Below are 23,185 nucleotides of genomic sequence, written 5' to 3' on the forward strand. Positions count from 1 at the left end.
CCTTCTCAAATAAACTTTAAAAAATAAAGTATAATTAGCAATATACATGCAGTACAACACAATACCATACAAAATGCGCATAATACAATAAAATACACAGATCTTCAGCGTAAGCGAAAAAGTAACAGTAAACGTGGGAAGACTTCTGAAATCATTTTATGAGGCCAGTATTGTTACCCTTGACACCAAAGGATAAAATTTACAAGAAAACTATAGATCAACAACCCTCATAAACACAAATTCAAAGATCTTTAACAAAATATTAGCAAATGGAATTCAATATATAAAAAATATCAGAGATCATGACCAAGTGGGGCACATCTGATTAAGTCAAGGCTCATTTAACACTGAAAATCCACTAATGTAATTAACTATATGAATAGCATAAAAAAAAAAAAACATGTTCATCTCAATAGATGCAGATAAAGCATTTGACAAAGTTCAACACCCATTCCTTTAAAAAAAAAAAAAACTAGCAAAGAATAAAAGGAAACTTCCTCAATAGGGTAAAAGTAATCAATAAAAACTTATAGCCAACATCACAGTAATGCTGAAAGACCAAATGCTTCCAAGGTTGAGATAAAGGCAAAGATGTCTGCTCTCATCACGTCTGTTCAACATTATAGCAGAGGTTCTAGTCAGTGCAGTAAGGAGAAAAGGCACACAAGATAGAAAGAAGTGAACTGTCTTTATTTGTAGCCTATAAGGTCATGAAAATAAAAACAATTCTAAGGAATCTATGAAAAAAAATACTAGAACTGGTGAGTGAATTTAGCAAGGTCTATATATGAAAATCAGTTGCATTTCCATAAACTAGTAGCAACTACATTTCTACAAACTAGCAGCAAACAGGTGAAAATGAATTTTAAAAATACATTTACAATAAGTCAAGAATATGAAATGCTTAAGGTAAATTACCAAAATATGAGCAAAAAATTTGTCAAGACTTATCAACAGCAAAATTAAGTCCATAAGAAAATGAAATGTTGGGGGAATTGTCAACCTACACTCAACAAGAGTGAGGGCAAAATTAAATACATTTTTGGAAAAAAGACTGAGAATTTGACCCTCATCAAAATGACTTCCAAAAGATATTCTTCAGAAACTTGGCTTTGGGAAGTCATGTATACAAATTAAGCCAGTTCAGGATAACCACTTAATAAAAGTAGAAATAAAGACAACTCCACTAATCCAATGGTAAACAGTTAAGAGAAAAAAGAAAATAAGGCAGAGTAGATAACATAAAAATATTTGCTGGAAATAAATCACATTATAGCAGTTATCACAATACATGTAAATGGACAGAATTTGTTAGGTAAAAGATGACAATTCAATTTGGACCAAAAACAAAATCTAGTAATATACTCTTTAATGAGATATATCTGAAACAGTAACATAGGAAGGCTTAAAAAAATGGAAAAATGATATAGTAAAAATGCTAATACTAGCCATACACAGGCAAATATTAACCATATATAAGTTGCCTTAGCTATATCAGACATTAAGACACAGCACTACGAAGGAAAAAGAGTGACTACAACAGTGATAAAAGGAATAATTCACTAGGAAAATCAATAAATCCAGAAATTCTGTGGAAGGTGGTGTGTGTGTGTGTGTGTGTGTGTGTGTGTGTAGCAAATGATGAATCAGGCAAAATTGGTAAAGATACAAAAAAAAAATTGAAAACATTATGCAACATTGCATTCAACAATTAGAGAATTTATGTTCAAGGATATACAGTTAAACATTTGCAAAATTCAACAACTTTTACTAGTCACAAAAGATTTAAATACCAAAGAATCAACACCATGCAAATAAATTTTTTGATGTATTACAAAAAGAAGTAGAACTCACTTAAAGAACAATAACAATAGAAATCTCCAATTTGGTATGAAAAAAAATTTGTTTTACATAATAGGTCAAAAAAGAAATCACAAAGTTAGAAAATACTTGAAATCAAACTTGAGATATATACAAATAACACTAAAGAGGTCATGCAGTAAAACTAAGAGGCAAAAATTAATGCTTTTAAAAACTTAAGAGTAGGAGTGCTTGGCCGGCTCAGTTGGTGGAGTATGTGGCTCTTGATCTCAGGGTTGTGAGTTCGAGTTCCATGTTAGCAGAGATTACTTAAAAATAAAATCTTAAAAAATATATATGAGGAAAACTAGACATCAAGGAGCTAAATAGAAGTTAGAAAAATTACAGCATAAACCCAAAGAATATGAACAAAGAAAATAACAAAAGCAGAAATTAATAAAGCAGAAAATGAAAAAACTGAGGATCAACAGAAGCTGGTCCTTTGAAAAGATTAACAAAATAAGAAAAGATTAACAACTAGCAAAAAGGATTAAGTACAAAAGAAAGTAGATACAAATAGGTAACAAAAAAGTGATGTAACTGCATAGTATAGAGATTTGAAAAAAAAAATTTTTTTTAAATCCTTTATTTATTTTTGAGAGAGAGAGAGAGACAGAGACAGAGCATGAGCAGGGGAGGGGCAGAGAGAGGGAGACACAGAATCCAAAGCAGGCTCCAGGCCCTGAGCTGTCAGCACAGAGCCTGACGCGGGGCTTGAACCCACAAACTGTGAGATCATGACCTGAGCCGAAGTCAGACGCTTATCCAAACGAGCCACCCAGGCGCCCCTGAAAAAATTTTTTAAATAATATACCATTAAATAAAACATAGAAATTTGCAATTTGTAAGAAAAATGTAATTTAACTGAATAGAATCAAGAATTAGAGAACTCTTATAATCATTAAAAAAATCAAGACAAAAATTTGCCTACAAAAGCACAGGATAAAATAGTTTCAATTGCAAAGTTTTACCAAATGTGAATAGGTACCATTTGTTCCAGAGAGCAAAAAAGGAAGGTTCAACTAATTTTAAGAGTGGCCTTGCTACCAAAAATGTATATGGGAAAAGATATAGGCAAAGTTATGATCATAGGTATAAAAAAATTCCTAAAATATTAAGAAATCAATTCCATCCATGTCTTTTAAAAAAACTTGTGACTTACAAGAAAAGATATGTGAAAAACTTCATGACATTGGATTAGGCAATGATTTCTTAAGTATAACAATCAAAAGCAAAGAAAACAAAAGGAAAAATTGATAATTGGACTTAATCAAAATTAAAAACTTGTGCATCAGAGGACACTCCCAACAGTAAAAGGGCAACCCACATAATGGGGGAAAACATTTGCAAATCACAGATTGGATAAGGGATTAATATCTAGAATGTTTTAGGAACTCCTCTAAGATTCAACAACAAAAACATCCCAATTCAAAAATGGGAATAGGACTGGAAGAGACATTTTTCTGAAGAAGGTATATAAATGGACAATAAGCACATGAAAAGATGTTTAACATCATTAATCACTGGGGTAATGCAAGTCAATACCACAATGAGATGTCACTTCACACCCATTAGGATAGGAATTATGAAAAAACCCCCCAAGTATTAGCAAGGATATGGAAAAATTGGGATCCTTGTGCATTGCTGGTGGGAATGAAAAATGGTTCAACCACTCTGGAATACAGCATATTGGTTCATCAAAACATAGAATTACCATATTATCAACAGTTCTGCTTCTGGATACACATCCAAAAGAATTAAAAGCAGGATCTCAAGCAGATCTTTGTACATCCATGTTCACTGCAACATTCTTTTTTTTAATGTCTATTTATTTTTGAGAGACAGAGATGTGGCATGAGTGGGGGAGGGGCAGAGAGAGAGAGGGAGACACAGAATCAGAAGCAGGCTCCAGGCTCTGAGCTGTCAGCACAGAGCCCAACGTGGGGCTCAAACTCATGAGCTGTGAGATCGTGACCTGAGCTGAAGTCGGATGCTCAGCTGACTGAGCCACCCAGGCGCCCCTCAACATTATTTCTAATAGACAAAAAGTGGGAACAACCCTAATGCCCATTGATAAACAAAATGTGGTACATATATCCAATGGAATACTACTGAGGCTTAAAAAGGAATGAAATTCTGGTATGTGTGGACATGTATGAAACATGCTATGGCATGGATAAAACATTATGTTAAATAAGCCAGATACAAAAGGGGAAATACTGTATATACTCATTTATATGAGGTACCTGGAACAGTCAATTTCATAGAGCCATAAAGTAGAATAGTGGTTACTAAGAGATGGGGTGGGGTGGAGTAAATGGGTAGTTATTTAATGAATACGGAGTTTCAGTTTGGGATGATGAAAAAGTTCTGGAGACGGGTAACAGTGATGATTGCACAGCAATGTGAATGTACATGAACTATACACTTAAAAATGATCAAAATGATACTATATTTTACCGCCAAACCAAAAAAAAAAAAAAAAAAAAAAAGTGATTATACAGTACCCAGCCCATAGCTAGACAAATAAACCAATAGAAAGAAATTTCGGTGTGTGACAAAGAGAGTGGTATTCATCAGTGGGGAAAAGATAGATTAGTCAATGAATAGTGCTAAGGCAATGGGCTATTCTCATGGAAAATAAAATCAGATCCCCATTCCACAAAATGCTACACAGTTAAAGACTTAAGTGAAAAAGCAAAACAAATTTTAGAGAAAAATTTTAAGCAAAAAGGTGACAGAGGATATTAATATTTAAAATTCTTCAACGTCAAAAAACATAAGGTAAAAATAAAGTAGAAAAAGAAAGCTATAGCCCATGTAAATAAAGACAAGGAATACTATCTAGAATATATAAAGAGCCCTATTCTATTAAGAAAAAGACACTCTAGTTGAAAAGTGGGCAAAATATACAATAATTCATAGAAGGAATGAGTGACCAATATTTGAATTCTCACAAGTAATTAACTCAATGAGATAATATCTCATAAGTAATTAAAACAAAGAAAAGCCATTTGACATTCATTGGCTTAGGTAATTTTATGTCCAATAATGCCAAGTGATACTGTGTGGGGAAACTAGAACTTACAAATTGCTCTTAGGAGAGTGATAACACTCCTTGTGTCAGGAGAATTGGTACAACCACTTTAGAGAGCAGCTCCCCTTCTAGGTATCCACTCCATGGAAACTTATTCACATGTGTGCAAGAATGCAGAATATTCACCGCAGCACTAATTTGTAATAATGGAAATAGTGGAAGCAAATTATCTCTCAAAATAGTAAGTCTAGTTTATTTATATAACTGTACGATGAAAATAATCTACATCTGCCAACATGGATAAATCTCAAAAACATTGGTGAGTTAAGTAAACGTCAGTTGCAAAAAGGTATGTACAATATAACATTCACGTAAAATGTTAACATACAAAACGATTCTTAACAGTCTAGGGATAAACAGTAAGAATACAGAAATATTAAAAGTGTAAAAACACCAAATTTCAAATTGCCCAATAGTGCAATCACTTTCTATAGCAATGGAAATGTTCTATATCTGTACTGACCCTACTATGGTAACGACTAACTAAGGAACTATCCTGAAAGTCCAAACATAATTTGCTGAGGTGTCACTGAACAGTATACACCTAGGCAGCTTGGTATTTAGAGCTAGTCACTTGCCTAGTCCCAGAACCTAAGCAACCATCAGTTCATTATCTCACATTTTACTTTCGCAGAAGATACATTTTGAGTAAAATTAAAAGTTTTAGGCAGTTTAAGAAATTGGGCTTATGTCCGGTTATTTTTATTTAAAAGAAAAAATAAACCAAATTTATTAGTGGTATGAGAAAAAAGCATCACATTTGAAGTATAGTTTTGAAGACATTTTCATGATCTAGGGTTCAGTCAAAGAATATTCCATGGCAATAGTTCAACCCTTTTGTGGACTATCTTACAGATTCTCTCTTGGAGAGATAGGAGGTGTAGTAGGATGAATTTAAATAGCATCCAAAAAAACACTTCACTGTATTTGCTTCATACTTTTTTTTTAGAACTGCGTCTGGGATCCTTTTTCTGTTTGAAAATAGGAGAATTCAAGAAACACAAATCTGTAAAAGGGTCTCCTCTTCTCAGTTTCCTAGAAGGATAAAAAGAACTCTTAGGAATAATTATAAGCATCCCAGCACCATCTTACCCTTCAATATAAAGTTATTGTGACATATGCCAGTGTTAATATTCCCACTTCAGTTTTTAATCAAAATTTGATATTTCAAATAAGACTCTTGAACAAAGCTCCAAACCTTACTCCCCTCACCCCCGACATTTATCATTAGAAGTGGGTTCCCACAAATACTTACGAAATGAGTGTGGGTTCCTTATAGTTCATACTGACTGTGCACCTACGCTTTGGCAGAGACACTGCTGGGCTTTCTTTATTCTTTTTTGGAGAAAGAGAAAGTTTTCTGACTTTCAATACAGGATACAAGGGAGCATTGGTGATATCCTTCAGGCTAAAATGAGGTGAGCGGTGAGTTTTAGGTAGTGCACCTACGAAGACAACTTTTACTGAATATGGTTCCAAATTAAAAAAAAAAAACAAAGCAGGAACTAAAATCATATGCAATTACAGATCCTAAACATATACAAATCCAGCATTGTATTATATAGATTTTTTTAACCCATTCATCATTTTTCCATCCCAGATAACACTGAAATATCAATTACTATAGATGTGAAGAGCTAATACAACAGGTTACTAAGACTTAAAATTCTTTTTTTTTTCCTAAGACTTAAATTCCTTAAAAAAATTAAAATTCTTCTAGGATAGCTTGGGCATAATGAATTACGTTAAATCACAGAATTTCATTTTAGTTCCATCTTGCTTTGTAGAATCATCAAGGCCTCCATCTTTTTCATAACCATAATTTATCAAGTGGCTTCCTATAGTCTTAAAAAAGCTATGTAAACTCACTTTATTAAATAAATGAGAATGCTACATCATAGTCTCTGTGTAAACCAGCAGGAAGGGGATTCCCTCTGGTAAAGCTAGTATGTTAAAAAGTTACCAATGTTTTTCCTATCATAAACATTCAAGTTATTCTACTTTGGAGCTAGATCTATATTGGGTGTCAGGTACCCAGCACACAAAGAACACTGCAAGACAATTCTTCAAACGGCTCTAAAAAGCAAGTTGTTTTTCCAATACAAACGAAATTATAACTGTAAAATGACTATTTTTAGCAACCATGCTCTCCAGAGTTATCTAGGTTTCAAATACTGTCTTTTTTGTCTCCACTTACACATATTGCACTGTACTAATTATTCCAACGTTTAGTTTGGAAAATATGGTTAAGCAACATCTACTCACTTGCTATATTCTGGAATATTGCTTCTCAAAATTAATGTATCTACAAATCCCCCAGGGAACTTGTGAAAAAGATGCAGATTCTGATTCAAGGGTATGGCCTGAGATTCTGAATTTTTAAGAAGTTTCAAGGTAATGGTGATGCTGATGATCTGGGGATAAAATTCTGAGTAATACTATCTTAGAGTGTAATTTTTTTCTTTTAAAAACTTATTATGTAAAATTTCAAGTATACACAAATATGGAGACAACAATATAATGAACCCCCAGTTACCCAGCTTCAGTAATTATCAACATTTTGCCAATCTTGATTTACATTAACATTATTATAGCATATTTAAAAAAACAAAACATGGTTGCATACTACCACTGCCTAACTTTGGGAAGTCATTTAAATTTTTTAGGCTTTCAGTTTTCTTATAAACAATATAAGGATGTTGATACCTACACTTTATTTATTTATTATTTTGTTTTACACCTGCACTTTATAAAGTTATCCTGAGGATCAGATGTTTTGGGAATGCTACAACCTGACCACATATATTAGTTTTACCACAATAACAATTTCCCAGATGAGAATCTTTGTGGGCAGATGCAGGCTGTTATCAACTATTGAACCATGCTACTTTTGATCTATAAAAGCAAGATTTTCTAAGCCACAGTTTTTAGATGTCTTACAAATGTCTTACAAAAAAATACTAAGCCCAATAACTGAGGGAAAAGTTTGGCTTAGTGTTTGGCCACCTTTCACTAACTAGAACGAATCAATTTAAAATCGCGGTTCCTGTCAAACTGAATATGAAGCAAAGCCATTAAAATGATAGGTCACCGGATTCAAATTTGATTTCATTTTCAAAGACCTGTGTCAGGTGAGTGTATAAAAGATATTTTAATTTAACCTAACTCCACCAAAAAGTTTTTCTTACTTTGGAAGTCTTCATTTACTGAAGTTAAAAATACTTTCTCCATAACAAGTAGTATTGTTCTTAAAGAAGATTTAAATTAGCTTAAAGTAGGTCATAGCCATACAATTGTGATTTCCACCCCCAACCCGCCATTGTTTAATCAGACTGTAACTACCCCCAAAGAGACAGATGGCAAGTCTCTAACCTCCCCCAGAGAAACAGATGGTAAGTATAGCCTATAAGCATCAGGAGTGATCATTTATTATAAACATTAAAAATGCAGGCGAACAAGTAGATCACTTACTGATAGGAGTTTTTATAAGCTTAGTGCCCTCTATCTCTTTTTCAGCCCTGTGTTTTAGCGCTCTTTTAGGTCTCGGCCTGCTGACTGGGCTCCCAGCTGGTTCACTGGAGAGACCTTGACTGTACTTGCAAGTGGGCAAATAGAGGTCATCAGAGTCATCTCCTGAACCACTTGATTCACAGACGCTCAATTCAGGTTCACTGGTGTTTTCTCCTCTGTTAGAATCATTGTTAATTTTTTGTCGGAAAGGAGTGAGATGAATTCCCTCTTCCAAATTAAAATTGTAGGCATCACTGGAAGTGACAGATTCATCCAATTTTTCTTTGGAGACAGTTTTTTTATTTTCACTTTTGCTCGCTTTATACTTTGATACAGATTTTGATTTTTTCCTTCTGTTACCTTTTCTTTTCTCTTCTCCTTTTCTTCCTTGTGCACCTCTGCGCTTATTTTTAGTATGTTCAGGTTTATACTCTAAGATGTCTTCTTTTGTTTTAGTGGATCTTTCTGGGTCAATCAGCTTTGGTGATAAGTTAATTTGATCATTATTCCATTGACAAACATTTTGTTCCACGTTTTCAGGTAAGTGCATATTTACTACTGGGTCTACACATCTAATTCTTTCCAATTCAAAGGACTGCTCTGAGAAATGACTGATTTCAAAATCATCCAAGGTATTGAACTGACATAGATTATTAAAATGTTTCTTTAAACTGCGACGGACAGATACAGTTCTAGGTAAGACATTATCAGTAGATTTATCGTCATCTGAATTCAAATCAAATCCCAGTCTGTCTTGAGAAATAGGTATTTGCTCTGAGAATTTAAAAGATAAATGAGAAAAAAATAGTTTAACTTTATGGAAATTTTAAATTCAGTAATCTTAGAACTCAAAATTAAAAATGAAATAAATGAAAGGTCAGTTTGTAGTTGCGCATTTGCTATAAGCAAATAAAAATCTGGGGAACTTAGTACTACCATCTAATTTATTTGGCAATGATCAATCGATGGGTTCTATCTGACTTGTGAAAGAATCTTACATAACGTCCAAACATGTTCTAACTGGGGTTTTTCTTTGTCCTTAGTTTAAAGGTTTAAAGAAAAAGTAGTTGGCTATATGTATCTATGTGTATAGGATTCAGTGGGAGAGAACCTCATATTCTAAAGTAAAGTAAAGTAAGACCAGTACACTGAGAAAGTGGGAGCTAAGATGTTCTTTGAAATCCCAGTAAAACTGCGATAATTACAAAGCCTTTCAGGTAAGAAATATAGTAAGCATTTTAAGGGAAAGGTTCTGCTTATTCAAATGCCATCCCTTCTTCAAAGCATTGAGAACAGGGACACGCCAATTTAGAAATGGAAAGAATGGCATAGCTTTGGAGGTCGGCTTTCAGTTAAATGCTAGCTCTTACCTTTTGGGCTACTTTTTGTGTGATACTTTACTTCTTTGAGTATATATAAAATGGGACCAACTGTACCTATATTCTAAGGTTGTTGTGAGGGTTAAGTGAGATAATGTAAAATGGCTAACACAGCTTGGCAAATAGTAGGGCTCAGTAAACTGCAGCCAGTTATAGCTGATAGCTGATAACAAAATAAAGATATATTTTTAAACTGTTATATTCTGTGTAAAATAAACAGATTTGCTTTGAGCAGAAGAATGCCAGATGAGCATACTTAAAAAGTTAAAAAAAAAAATTAGAGAAATTTAATTATGTTACTTGTTCTTAAAGATCTCATCTTGCCCTTAATATTTTTACATTTTCACTTGAATTACCTTCTATTTGGAATGATTCTCCTTGTCCTGGAAGGTGAGCTTCCTGAAGAGGAACTTGTCTAGCCAAAGAAAAACAGAAATTTATTTAAGAATTATGTAACAAAAAGAAATTTAAGATTTTCTTAAGTTTTTCTCTTAGTATCATTTCATAATCCTATTCTAAATCTGCTAAGCATCAAAGAAAACAAAAAACCTTTCTGCTGATTATATGGAGCCTCGTTTGTTATAAGTGACATTCAACTCCACTGGAGGAACTACCTTATCTATTTGGACACTTACTCCTGATGACATGCCATAACTCGTAATTCCATTTACCTGGAGAAACAGCCAATCAAAACTGACTTATATATTACAGAAATGCAATTTGATTACTCAACTCTTTAGCAGCCTACTTCATCATTAGCTGACCTGTGATTTTTTTTTTTTTTTTTTTGTAGCACAGGTTTTTATGGTGCCTAACTACTGACCCCTCTGAAGTTAATACTATTTATTTTCTTTAAAAATCTTGTCCCCTTGTAGCTCATGAAACAATTTTCTTTATGCTTTAATACTATTACTGGCTGTTTCATTCTAATTATAATTTTATTCTTTATTTCCTATAAAGAATTTTCCCTCTAGACATCAAATTTTAAATACAGGTTTAGGTAATAGAGTTATGGTAACTCATTAATAACAATTTCAGGACTCTTATAAAAATTCAATTACCCCATTTTACTTTTTGACCATTACATAAATATTTTGTCAGGTGTTACAGTTCAACAGATTTTAAACTATTCGTGATTAAAAATATGGGGGCAGAAACTGTCTTTGTGATTACTTTTGTGAAGAGAAGGGCGTAGACTTGAAAGGGATATGAGGTGATGGTTTATAGCAGTTCTTAATTGGGGATAATCATATCCCCTCAGCAGATACATGGCACTGTCTGGAGACATTTTTGGTTGTCTTAACTGGGGGAAGGAAGTGGCATTGGCATTTAGTGGTAGAGGCCAAGGATGCTGCTAAATATCCCAAAATGCTTAGGATAGCCCTCCACAACAAAGAATGATCTGGCCTAAAATGTCAATAATGCTGAAACTGAGAAAGCCCAGCTAGAGGGACAGCAGTGCTCTATATCATAATTGAGATTTTGGTTCCACAGGTGTATACATTAGTCAAACTCATTGAACTGTATAATTAAGATCTGCACACTTCACTGTATGTAATTATATCTCAATAATTCATAAACAAAGTGTACTTGATCCAAGAGAAGGGGAAGAGGGTATATGGGGTCTGACTGTATTTAGGAATGAATTGGATTAGCAAGACAGGGTGATAGCTGTGCTAAATGTGATGTTTTATTATATTTCATTTCTAAACCAGACTATTTGTAGCACTGGCAAAATACCGTCATTTGAATAAACAATCCTTCTTAGAATAAAAACATGATATCACAAAAATATAACTGAAGGAATTCAATTATATTTAAATAGCTAGCTTAATCCTAACATCAAAAAGGTAAATATAAGAAAGTTTTGGCTTAGCTACATGTAACAGAATATCAACATATCAAATTTTTTAAAATGCATTTTTAGTAGAGAAACATCAGACTCCAAACACAAGAATCAATACGATGCAAATTTTCTTTCATAAATGTGTCAGAGAATTAAATCTTTTTTGACATTAGTAATCATAATAATGAATTTGATACCAACGGTAAATCCTTCACAAATAAATCCCCGGAGTTGTCACTACTGGTGGCCATTCCAGAGGGACATACTTCCTGGTTCTGTTAATATATGAAAACAAAGAAAACACTGGTACAACTGAAATATTCATAACAAAACATTCATTTATTCAACAATAAAAATGTACCAACAGTCTACTATGGTGCCAGGCCCTGTTCTAGGAACCAAGTCTCTAGCAGCTAAAAAATATATTTAAGTCCAACTCTCTTAAAGCTTACATTCTAGTGTAGAGAGAGGAAAATTTTAAATGAAAGGAAAGAGATACATAAATAATTTCAGATAGTGATAAAGTGCTATGAAGGAAATACTCAGAGTTGAAGTGACAGAGAGTGATTGAGGTTGGAGGTTCCCTTAGACCTTCATCTGAAATCTAAAGAATGCAAAGGAGCCAGCCACTGAAAAGAGGAGGGAAAGAAAAAGTGGTGGAAACAACAAATACAAAAGTCATGATGTAGGAAAAGCTTTGCTGTGTTTAGAAAAGAAAGGCCACTGTGGCTGGACATATATGAATTCTCTCATAGTGAGAACAGGAGGGGATGTGTACTCAGAGACCAGGTAACACGGCGCCTTGGGAGTCAGGAGTTTGGATTTTAGTCCAAGTGTGATACGAAGTTACTTAATCGTTAAGCAGGGAAGTGAAATGATTTAAGTTTTAAAAAGATCAGTCTGACCACTATGTGGAACATGGATTGAAAGGGGCCAAGAGAAGGAGGAGTTAGGAAGTCATTGTAGTAAATCTAGCAAGACGTGTATCAGCTAGGACTCGAGTCCCATAGCTACAGAGGTGAAGCCCAGCAGACGGTGTTGAGAGAACAAAGATGCTGAGATTGAATCGGCGTGGAAGTGGGGACAGTGAGGGAGAGGGAAGCCTCTTTGGTTTGGACTTGAGCAAATGGTAGGTTGTTTTATGAGATGAGTAAGACGGACAGACAAGGCAGAAGTACACAATATCTTTGGGAGAGGGAAAATAGAGTTGTACTTTGTACAAAATGTTTGAGATCCTTGGGGCGCCTGGGTGACTCAGTCGGTTAAGCATCCGACTTCACCTAAGGTCATGATCTTGCAGTTCATGAGTTTGAGCCCCGCGTTGGGCTCTGTGCTGACAGCTCAGAGCCTGGAGCTTGTTTCAGGTTCTGTGTCTCCCACTCTCTCTGCCCCTTTCCTGCTCATGCTCTGTCTCTCAAAACTAAATAAACGTTAAAAAAAATGTTTAAGATCCTTTATAAATATTTCAGTGGATAAATCAAGTAGTCGTCGTGTGTGTGTGTGTGTGTGTGTGTGTGTGTGTGTGTGTGTATTGAGCTATAAATTTGGAAGTCCCCAGCAGAGAGTATTTAAAGCATGGGAAGGGGGTAAGATAAGATGGATCTAGGACAATTGACATTTGAAACTAAAGAAGTAGTGAGCAAACGAGACAGACATGTAACAGTCAGGAAGGCAGGACAACTACGAGAGTATGGTAGTAGGAAAGCTAGGAGATTATAAAGTATGTTACTACATAAAGGTCAAGAAGAACGAGAGATGGCCACTAAATTTGGTAATATGGGAGTTGTGGGGACCTTGGCACAGTGACCATAGAATGATGGGGATAAAAGCCAGATAAGAGGGAGTTCAAATGTAAATAGAAGCTGAGGAGGTGAGAACGGTAAGTGCACTGTTTGTCTCTGCTAAAGTTCTGCTGTGAAGGGAAGCAGAGAAATGAGGAGGTAGAGGGATATGAAATCAGGAGAGGTTTCATTTATTTTCTTTTCCTCTTAAGGCAAAAGATGCTAAAGCACATCTGTATGACAGCTAGAATGAGTCAGTCAAGAGGCAGATCCGTGTTGAAAGAGTGCAAACTTTCAGGACCAAAGTGCTTGAGGGCAAGAGAAAAGGGGAATGTGATGCACAGGGAAAGGCTTGGCCTTTGATAGGAGCAGAGACACTTCTCCCACTGTGACAGGAGGGAAGACAGAGAACACACTGCAGATACGGGCAGATTTGTAGATTTGTATTAGGAAGGTAAGAGTTCTGGACTGATTCCTTCGAAGTCACTCTAATTCAGTTCAGTTGTTTCTTGAAATTTGATGCACACATAATATGCTGATGTTATGATAGATTAAAACTGTTCAAGAGAAACAAAACAACTAGAAATTTAATCCTGTTAAAAGTTTTAAATTTATTTTCAGTATAGCTCATGTTCTAAATTTAAGTAGTGGTATTACTGAAGGTAAATAAAGGAGAATATTTAACTACAGAATAATATAATTTAGTAACAAGTTACTAAAAAGATCTATGATAAAATTTAGGAAACAAAAGGCTATTAGAAATTACTTTATGATTAATCCTTATAAACCAAGTTAACTAGTGGTAGGCAAAAAAAACCCATTCTTCTTATTAAAGCATTTTAAGTTTCTCCATTACTGATCGATTGACTTGATAAACATGTAAGCACAAGTATAGAATGATGGTTGAGGGGTGACACATGTAGCAAATGTATGGCAGAAAACAAACTCTGATGTTTTAAATGCTAAGAACACTTTTGCCCAGCAACTAATGTTTTTGTTTTTTTTAAGTTTCTTTATTTATTTTCAGAGTAAGACAGAAGGAGAGAGGGAGAGGGAGGGAGGCGGGGTGGGGGGGGAGAGGGAGAGGGAGAGGGAGAGGGGGAGAGAGAGAGAGAGAGAGAGAGAGAGAGAATCCCATGCTGGCTACCCACTGTCAGTGCAGAGCCCGACATGGGGCTCGATCCCACAAACTGAGAGATCATGACCTGAGCTGAAACCAAGAGTCAGATGCTTGACTGACTGAGCCACTCAGGCGCCCCAGCTAATAATATGTTTTAATAAATACTCAGAAAGCATTGATAAATGTCAAAAGGCCTGCAATGACAGATTTTTTCCCCCATTGTTTTTGTGATTGTCTCATTGGGTATTCATTTCTCACTATTTATATATGATTTCACCAAAAACTTTGGAAAGGGAAAAGGAACATTCAAATGTCTTTGGAGGGATTTTTTTTTTTTCTTACTAGTTGACTGAACAAGGAAAAGAAAAAAAATTAGGAAAGATTATATTCTGAAGGGGAAAAAATCCCAAAAAACCCAAAAGTTTTAAATAATCTAACCCTCACATAAAGGAAAATTATATTAAATCTTTTATAGCCAATTCTCTGCTATACCGTATATGTATATATTGCATATATGTATGTGTATGTACATTCTGTATATCATACACAGAAAAAATATGGAATCACTTTCATCACTGACTCTTGCTGTCAGTGGAGAGGTGACTTTAATTCCCTTCCCGAGTCTTTACCCTTCCCCTAATCGCTATGGTCTGGCTTTCTTCTCTGGTTTCCTGGCCTAAGTGCCAACACAACTGTCTTCACTGGCACAGCAAACAGATGGCCGCCCAGGAAAAAAGTAAACTTGTTTCTGTCAACACCTGACATGCACCACTGCTTTCTCTCTCTCTGCCCCAAGTAGTTTTCCTGGGAAGAGGAAAGGAGAACCTGGCTCATCATTTCTCTCTTCTTGGGATCAATGTGCAGTGGGACACAAAGAATATCAAGCTTTCTCCACATCTGTTATATTTTGGCTGACCCTTCCATGTAACCTTGAATACAACAGAATAAGAGTAAAATATAAACAGCAAAATGTTTAGGATAGTTCTTGTTTGGGAATTAATGTATACCTTTCCTTATTTAACCAACTAGTAGGTAAAAAGGACTCTCCAAAAAACACTTAAATGCCCCCTCTCCCAAATTAAGGCAGTTCTTATAAGACTTCACTAGGTATAACACAGCTACATAGAAAAGCTAAGATTTATAGCACTGATTAAAACTTTTGGACTAGTCCGCTTCAACTATCACTTTTAGACCTTTAGCTGAGTTGCCCTATATTTGATTCACTTAGCTGAACGGTTGAAAGGACCAGCAGTGCAAAAGGCTAAACTCTTTCTTCTGTACCTTGTCTTGCTACCTGCTTTCAGAACCAAGTTATACAAGCACAAGCCTCAATCATGTATGTTTTGATCAATTCACTAATAACAGAGCTATCGGTCAGTAATGAATTTATATAACATAATTGATCTAAATTACCAATTCACTGATTTCACATTTTTTCCTAAGAAATTCAACGTTTGTAATGAAAATACCTGAGTAGTTTCTCCGGTTTGTTGTGAAGCCAGTTTTTCTTTCAATGCATGTAGCTGACATGTGAGGTAGTAACATTCTTTTCTCAGTTGTAAGATGATATCTTGGGCTTCTCTCACTTTGGATTTTTCATTTTCCAAAGCTAAAGCTAACATTCTGTTGTTGTCTTGGTAGTTTTTTAACAGTGTAGAAGTGTTGGCTGAAAGAGGATAAATTTTTTTTATTATGTATTAAATATAAGCTTAAAAAGCGAAGCAAAAGGACAACATGAAAATCTCTTACTGATTATTTGGCATGGCGCAGGTATAAAAGACTTTCGTTTGCCGATCTCTGCCAAATTTTTACTCCTTTTCTCTTTCATTCGTTTCTTTATGTCTTCAAGACTATCTTGAAAGGACTTTTTAAGGCACCTTTCCTTGGCCATCTTCTGCCTAGGAATTTAAAACAGTAAAAAGTATTTAATTTTTCTAAGAGATAATATCAAATATAAAACAAGATGGAAAACACAGGTTGTTCATAAAGAATGGATTAAATAGACTTAGTAACTGTTGAATCAGCTTAAAGAAGCTGGCTAACCTGGTAATAACTTAGATTTTGCAGCTTTTAAACCTCATTAACATTTTGGCATAATGTTATCCTCCTCAGGTACTTTACAGGGAAAATTAATAAATATGCATTTCAACCCAAAGACTCTGTAATATGCCACTTATTTATTCCTTAACAAATACCCACTGGGGGCTTGCTATGTACCAGGCATTATGGGAAATACTTAATGTTATATTTTGATGTTATTATTATTTATGTTTCCTACAGACAATGTTTATGACCCGCATTTAGTGTTCACTAGACTTCCAGCATTAGTTCAGAGGTAATCTTGTATGTGGGCTTTGTTTTCCAGTTCTTCTCTACATTATTAATTTATCACATTAGGTCATTGGATAGAATTAATCAAGAGTTATTCTTCCACACTCTTTTAACCCAATACTTAAGATTTGCACACACTCCCAAGACAGTCAAGGTAATCCTCAGAGGTTGAAACTATGTAGCACTATATACAATCTTAATAGGTTATTATAACAATTCTAGAACTAGAGAGAGCAGGAACTGAGGCAGAGCAACATGCCAGTTTTCTCAAAGTTATTTTTAAAACTCAGCTCTGTTAGCTCTTAGTAAATCATGAGAACAGCAAACAAGACATTAAATAACAGTTGTTCTACATACAGTTGAAAGTAGTAAAACGAGCAGTGACAGTGAAATATGCTACTGAATATATTAACACATAAATATATTTAAATCCTTCAACGCTGCAAATCAGATTTGCTTAAATATTCTGCTACTAAGCGTATCGAACTACTTTTCATGAACATCTTTTACCCTAGATTGCACTTTGCAGATCACAAAATTGCAAGAAATAATTCCTGTTTCCTACAACCATACTTACAATTTTCACTACAAAAGATACCTTCATCTGCTCTAAGCTAGTCAAATAATTTTGCTGAACCTTACGTTTTCTTGAGTATTTTCTCCAGCCCATATTTATTTTCCTCTATGCACTGTCTGGGGGTGTTCAATGTAGAACTCATTTGTTATTTTCTCTTTGACAATGTAGATACAACACATACTGGGATGTTTCCAGTAGAGCTAACACAACTCTTTTTTTTTAAAGCACTAATGTTAAGTGGGCTGTATAAAAACAGCGTATCACAATGGGAGTTTTCAAAGTTCGAACAGGAGATGTTTGACAAGTCACCCAGATTAAGCAACTGATCAAGTTAGTTTAACAACGTACCTAAAATATTTTCGTTATTCCCTTTAATTAACTTAAAATCACGAAAGAAAACTGCCGTATAAGAAGTTTCCTATCTAGGCCGAAGTACAGGGGGGTGTGGTGGAGAGAACGAATGCAAACAGGTCACAGGGCGGGAAGGGTCAGTCTCTAGAGCATTCGGGTAAGGCGTCTGGATTCAGAAGAACCTGCAATATCTATCTGATCTCCGTCATAATGCTTCCATCATTCCTGCTGCTGAGGCAGCCAGGTACGACACCGACCAGTGCTAGCTTCTCCAGGCAAACCGAAGAAGCAAAACAGGACGTCAAGGGTATAGGGCTGCACAAAGAACAGCTGCCAGTTTGTGTGCCCTCACGTCAAGCCGGGCTTTAACTACTAATGCTTTTACAGATCACGGAATCTACAAAATTCTGCAAGGCAGGGGGTTCGTGTCCCCATTTACTTAACAAGAGGAAAATGGAGCCTCAGGAAGCGCATGTCGAGTGGACGAACAGAGAAAGTGTCGGGGTCAAACCGACTCCACAGCCCGAGCTTTTGGCCACCGAACTTAGAACGACAGAGAGACCCCTGAGGGCAGACGAACAGGGACCACGACACCCCAGTTCCACACCTGGAAAACCCGCGGCTTTCTCTTTCACGGAGGGGCTCGAGGAAAGTCGGGGGCGGGGGGTGTTGCCGGAAGAGGGCCGGGAGATCTTCCTCCCACAGGTACGTCCAAAACAGTACCTTGGCCACCACTTCTGCCGCAGCTGTCGCCCTCCTCCTTACATTCCAAGGTTTCGCGAAGCTGTCTGGCCGGCGTAGCCTGTGCTTCGGCCCCTCCAGGTCTAGGCCCCGTCCCCAGTCGCCCGCCGGCTAACGCCACCACATTCGAAATTCGCCGCCGCGCTCACCCATTGGCTGACTGGCAGGAGGTCACGTGAGGCGACTGCGCTGCCAGGAGTCCCGCCTCACCGGGCTGCGTCACGTGACTCACACCGAGCATCCACATCCGGGTATCTACCGTGCCCCCTCCCGAGGGGGCGGAGTCATTAGGGAGCGCCTTGATCTGTCGGTATGTTTCTGCCCAGAGTCATTGGCTTTTCGGGTTGGATCGGCTGCGATATCTCTAAGGGTGGGTATTTTAGGGCGTTCAAAAGCTTCCTGTTTCTTTAGTCTTACAGTTTCCCGTCTTTGGGATTGCACTCGAGGGCTCCCTCTTGTGAGAAGAATTTCCTTGATTGTCTGCCCGCCGAAGCGGTCGGCCGGCTGCACAGAGGCATCTTGTAGGGGACATTAAAACCAAAATAGGAAACAAATTTTGGATGAACAGGATTAGGGAAGTTGCAGATATCTGAAATATTCAGCCCCGGGTTCTTTGTCTGGCTACCTCTGGCGCTTTAACCCTCGGGAAATGGCACTAGCACACGTAAAGCTACTGATCCAGAAGTCTGGGAAATTTTCTTTATTGATATTTTATTCTCCCTTAGCCTTTCCACGTCCCGTCAATCACTGAGTCCTGTCAATTCTACCTTTTAGGTATTTTTCACGTCCAAACCCCACTATTTTCCATACCCCAATCCAGCCAAATACCTAATCTTAACTGTGAACTGTACCAGTACCTACTCTGATCGCGGACTCCACTCCCTTATGTTATTCATAGAATGATGGTTTGACAAAGCAAATATGATTGAATATGAAACTCTTAAATAGCTCCTCACTGCATTTAAGATAGAGTTCAAACTCCTAAAGGTATTTGGTCATTGAAGAACCCCATGGTTCTATGTTCCACCTCTTCTGAATTTTCTTTCATTTCCTTGTAATTCATCTTGCTGCTTTTGCCCATGCTGTTTTGTTGGTCAAGAACAGTCTTTCTTCTTTCTGAGACCAGTTAGTCTTACTCATGCCGCAGGTCATTGTAGAGGTGAATTCTTCCAGAAAGCCTTATCTGTTCCCAAAGCCTCCTTAATAGTCCGATTTGTACATCCTTAGTGCTATGCATGCACTTTTCCTTTGGTACCCCTTGTGGCATTGACTTGTCATTCATTGCCTATTTGTTCAACTTGCATAAGGGTAGAACTATACATGCCTGCTTATAGTTGAATATTCAGCCTCTAATTAGCAATTTGCAGTTAGTAAATATTCATTGGGACAATAAAAGAATAAGTAAATGAAACCTAAGCAATTGTTTTCAATTTAGATATTCAGCTCATCATAAAGAATTTTTTTTTTTTTTTTTTTAGATAACATTTACCTCCTTCCCTTGTCTAATCCTCACCTCACGCCTTTCTGGCTTGAGTGGAAGAGATGAGAATATCTGTCTTTAGCCAACAACTTGGTCTGCAGGTGTTATGAGCCACATCACTTCCACTAGTGCTTAGTTTTCTACTCTGGGCAGTGTGGCTTACAGGTGCAGAAGCATCAAGAAGAAAGGTCAACCCAGACATGTTTTGCCGGCTTTGGCGGTAGGTGGCTGCACTGCAACTTGGGGCCAGGGGCCTGCCTCTTGTGCCAACGTCCACGGTGCCATGAATCACTCTGCTCTGCGGGTGTGGGTTGGCGGCGTCAGTCTTGGCAGTTGGCTCCGGCAGTGGCCACGTCCCTGGCAGCTGGGGCGAGGACCTGGCCACATCAGCACTGGTACAGACGCAGAGCAGGTGCTACTCCGCACGCACACTGCCACAGGTCTGCCCTAGTGGTCCCGTGTTGTCCTAACCACCGAGGTCCTGCTGGGCGTGGTCTACACCCCCCTCCCCCGCCCCTACTACCGCACGCTTACTGGCACTACGTCCTGGCCAAGGTGGAAAATTTGCAGCCAGAGATAAAAAGCATTGCAAGGCATCTTAACCAAGAAGGTGCAGTTAGTGCAGATCAGTTGAGGTGGTCCAAAAGAGTTGCCAGGCCAACTTACCTAAAGAATACGGGGAGGCTTGTTTCAGAGCTGTATGTTCGGGATAACTGCCACCCTCTCAAAGCCACTGTGTTGGTCTGGATTCGGTTTCCAATGTGGATCTTCATGTCTGTTGCTCTTTGGAATTTTAGCACAGGGGCAACACATTCAGATGTAGGTTTTTCTATTCAGGAACAGTTACCTACTAGTGGGGTCCTGTGGTTTCCTGACCTCACTGCACTGGATTCCTCTTGGATTCTGCTTATCTCTGTTGGTGTCATCAGTTTATTAATAATGGAGATTTTTGCTCTGCAAAAAATTGGAATGACTCATTTTCAGATGTATATTACGTGCTTTGTTCGTGTGGTATCAGTGTTGATGATTCCAATTGCTGCAACACTACCTTCATCAATTGTCGTCTACTGCTTATGTTCCAGATTCATGGGCCTTTCACAGAATTTGTTGTTGCATTCTCCTAGGTTTTTGCCAACTTTGCCAAATACCGTTGACCAAGTCAGATTCAGACACGCCTTGTAAGGACCTCTTTGCCGCCTTTTATGCTAAGTTTATTTCAAGAGAATGACATGCTTTCCAGGAATTTTGGAACAATTCCAAGTGTCACTATCTAATATTTAGGTTTAGAAATTCAGATGTGATTTAATTTGTCTTTATTTAAAATCATGAATTGTGGGGGCGCCTGGGTGGCTCAGTCGGTTAAGCGTCTGACTTCGGCTCCGGTCACGATCTCGCGGTCCCTGAGTTCGAGCCCTGCGTCGGGCTCTGTGCTGACCGCTCAGAGCCTGGAGCCTCTTTCAGATTCTGTGTCTCCCTCTCTCTCTGACCCTCCCCGTTCATGCTCTGTCTCTCTCTGTCTCAAAAATAAATAAACGTTAAAAAACAAAAAATAAAAATAAAAAAAAATAAAATCATGAATTGTGTGAAGTACTGTGGGTTAAATTATAATCCAAATATATTTGACAAATCTTTTAAGTGCTAGAAATGTATGTTTAATTGCATCCTAAAAATACAAAAGTGAATCAAAGTGTCCAGTTCTGTTTATAAAATTATAATTTCCTAGAGGTGCCAGAACTTTGGAAAACAGGGTTAGATGCTGAATGATGCCAGATTATACTGACCAATCTCATACTTTGAAGTTTTATCAAGTAAGAGAATCCAGTGAGGTGATTCTTAAAATTTTTGAGGTGTGGAGGATCATAGACCCATTTGTACATCTATTAAAGCTCTAGTTTTCTTTTCAGAAAAATCCTAGGACTCACAACATGGGGGCCTTTTCTGATGACTCCCTTCATCCACCCTACGGCTTTCTGGTAATTCCTGGTTGAGAATTGTTATTCTAATAGAACACATATTCTAATGGATTATGAGTTAATATGTGACTTGAGATAAGAATGGACTAGGGGCGCCTGGGTGGCTCAGTCGCAAGCGTCCAACTTCTGCTCAGGTCACGATCTCGTGGTCTGTGAGTTTGAGCCCCGCGTCTGGCTCTGGGCTGATGGCTCGGAGCGTGGAGCCTGCTGCCCATTCTGTGTCTCCCTCTCTCTCTGCCCCGCTCCCATTCATGCTCTGTCTCTCTCTGTCTCAAAAATAAATAAACGTTAAAAAAAAAATTAAAAAAAAGAATGGACTGGAGATACATGCAGTAGAGTAGTCCATGGAAGAAAGTACCTAATATGGTAGGGGATGTTGCCTTTCAACCCTCCTCTGAAAGAATACAAAATGGGTACATTCTAGGCTGAAGAAGTCTAGAATAGAATACAGCACTAAGTACTGCTACAGCCCAAAGTGGAAAATCTTAAGCATTGTTTGTTTAGTCAAAGGAAGAAAACTGGAAGGGCAACTAACTGCCTCTTACAGAGGTGATTTTATAAACTTCTTTACTTGGAAGGATTAAGTACCCAAAGGGTTTAAACTATGGTAGATGTTTAATATAGGAAACAATAACAGGTAATATAAGTTGTGGATCCAGTTGTTTGCTTGTTTGAATTGAAAAGATGATAAAACTAATTGTGGTTGGGATATTTATGAATACGTTTGACAGTCATTGGAGAAGATTAAAGAGAAGAAAAAAGGGTTAGAGATTTTTAAAATTTTCTTATTGCTTGAGGCCAGAGGGTATGAATTGGAAAGTGAGAGCAGGGCTGCTTCATGAACACGCGACCTATGCTCAGAAAGGCCTTGCACTCGGTTTAATGCTCTGCTTTTGCCATCTTGAAGTGCTTAATAATTTGTTTTTGCACTTGTGACTTGTAAGTGAAGTCTGATGAGACAATGGAACAGGCACGTGAACAAATGAGATAACGCGCACTTTGTGTGTCCATTTGTGTCTCTTGCTGCCCCAATTGCCATATCGTCATCAGGATGCCCACTAAATGGCTTCTGTGACACACTTTATACTTGGGGCTCCATGCTCAGTAGGCCTTCATCCTGGTATAGTGCTCTGCTGTCA

The 23,185-nt window shown here is 37.2% G+C and overlaps 2 protein-coding genes across 5 annotated transcripts; one reads left to right on the forward strand and one right to left on the reverse strand.

The window, feature by feature from the left end:
- Positions 1–4,641: 4,641 nt before the first annotated feature.
- On the reverse strand, positions 4,642–18,899 carry SGO1 (shugoshin 1). 4 transcript variants are annotated; one of them, XM_015544439.2, is made up of 8 exons: positions 18,576–18,899; positions 16,343–16,491; positions 16,063–16,259; positions 11,894–11,967; positions 10,203–10,261; positions 8,429–9,241; positions 6,213–6,402; positions 4,642–5,992 (listed from the first exon to the last, which is right to left on the reverse strand). In XM_015544439.2, the coding sequence occupies exons 2-8, from the start codon at positions 16,482–16,484 to the stop codon at positions 5,890–5,892; spliced, it is 1,578 nt and encodes a 525-aa protein (XP_015399925.1). In that variant the 5' UTR covers positions 16,485–16,491; positions 18,576–18,899; the 3' UTR covers positions 4,642–5,889. The 4 variants fall into 4 exon arrangements, with proteins under 4 accessions (XP_015399925.1, XP_042812383.1, XP_042812384.1 ...); XM_042956449.1 differs by having other exon boundaries at positions 18,460–18,899; XM_042956450.1 differs by lacking the exon at positions 18,576–18,899 and adding an exon at positions 17,850–18,451.
- Positions 18,306–21,408, forward strand: LOC102962324 (cytochrome c oxidase assembly protein COX18, mitochondrial-like). Its single transcript, XM_042998361.1, is given in 3 exon segments — positions 18,306–18,557; positions 20,203–21,195; positions 21,197–21,408. Coding segments are annotated over 3 exon segments (1,350 nt in total). The 3' UTR covers positions 21,302–21,408.
- Positions 21,409–23,185: the final 1,777 nt, after the last annotated feature.

Source organism: Panthera tigris, chromosome C2 (assembly GCF_018350195.1).
Source record: "Panthera tigris isolate Pti1 chromosome C2, P.tigris_Pti1_mat1.1, whole genome shotgun sequence".
NCBI classification, from domain to species: Eukaryota; Metazoa; Chordata; class Mammalia; order Carnivora; family Felidae; genus Panthera; species Panthera tigris.

Bases quoted from the DNA above. Each gene is read 5' to 3' on its own strand.
- SGO1 (XM_042956448.1), bottom strand. From the start codon at position 17,643: ATGAGTTCTACATTGAACACCCCCAGACAGTGCATAGAGGAAAATAAA. The intron at 16,260-16,342 runs GTAAGAGATTTT...ATCCTCTTTCAG, and splicing joins TGCGCCATGCCAAATAATCA to CCAACACTTCTACACTGTTA. The intron at 5,993-6,212 runs GTAAGTATTTGT...TTATCCTTCTAG, and splicing joins AAGGAACCCACACTCATTTC to GAAACTGAGAAGAGGAGACC.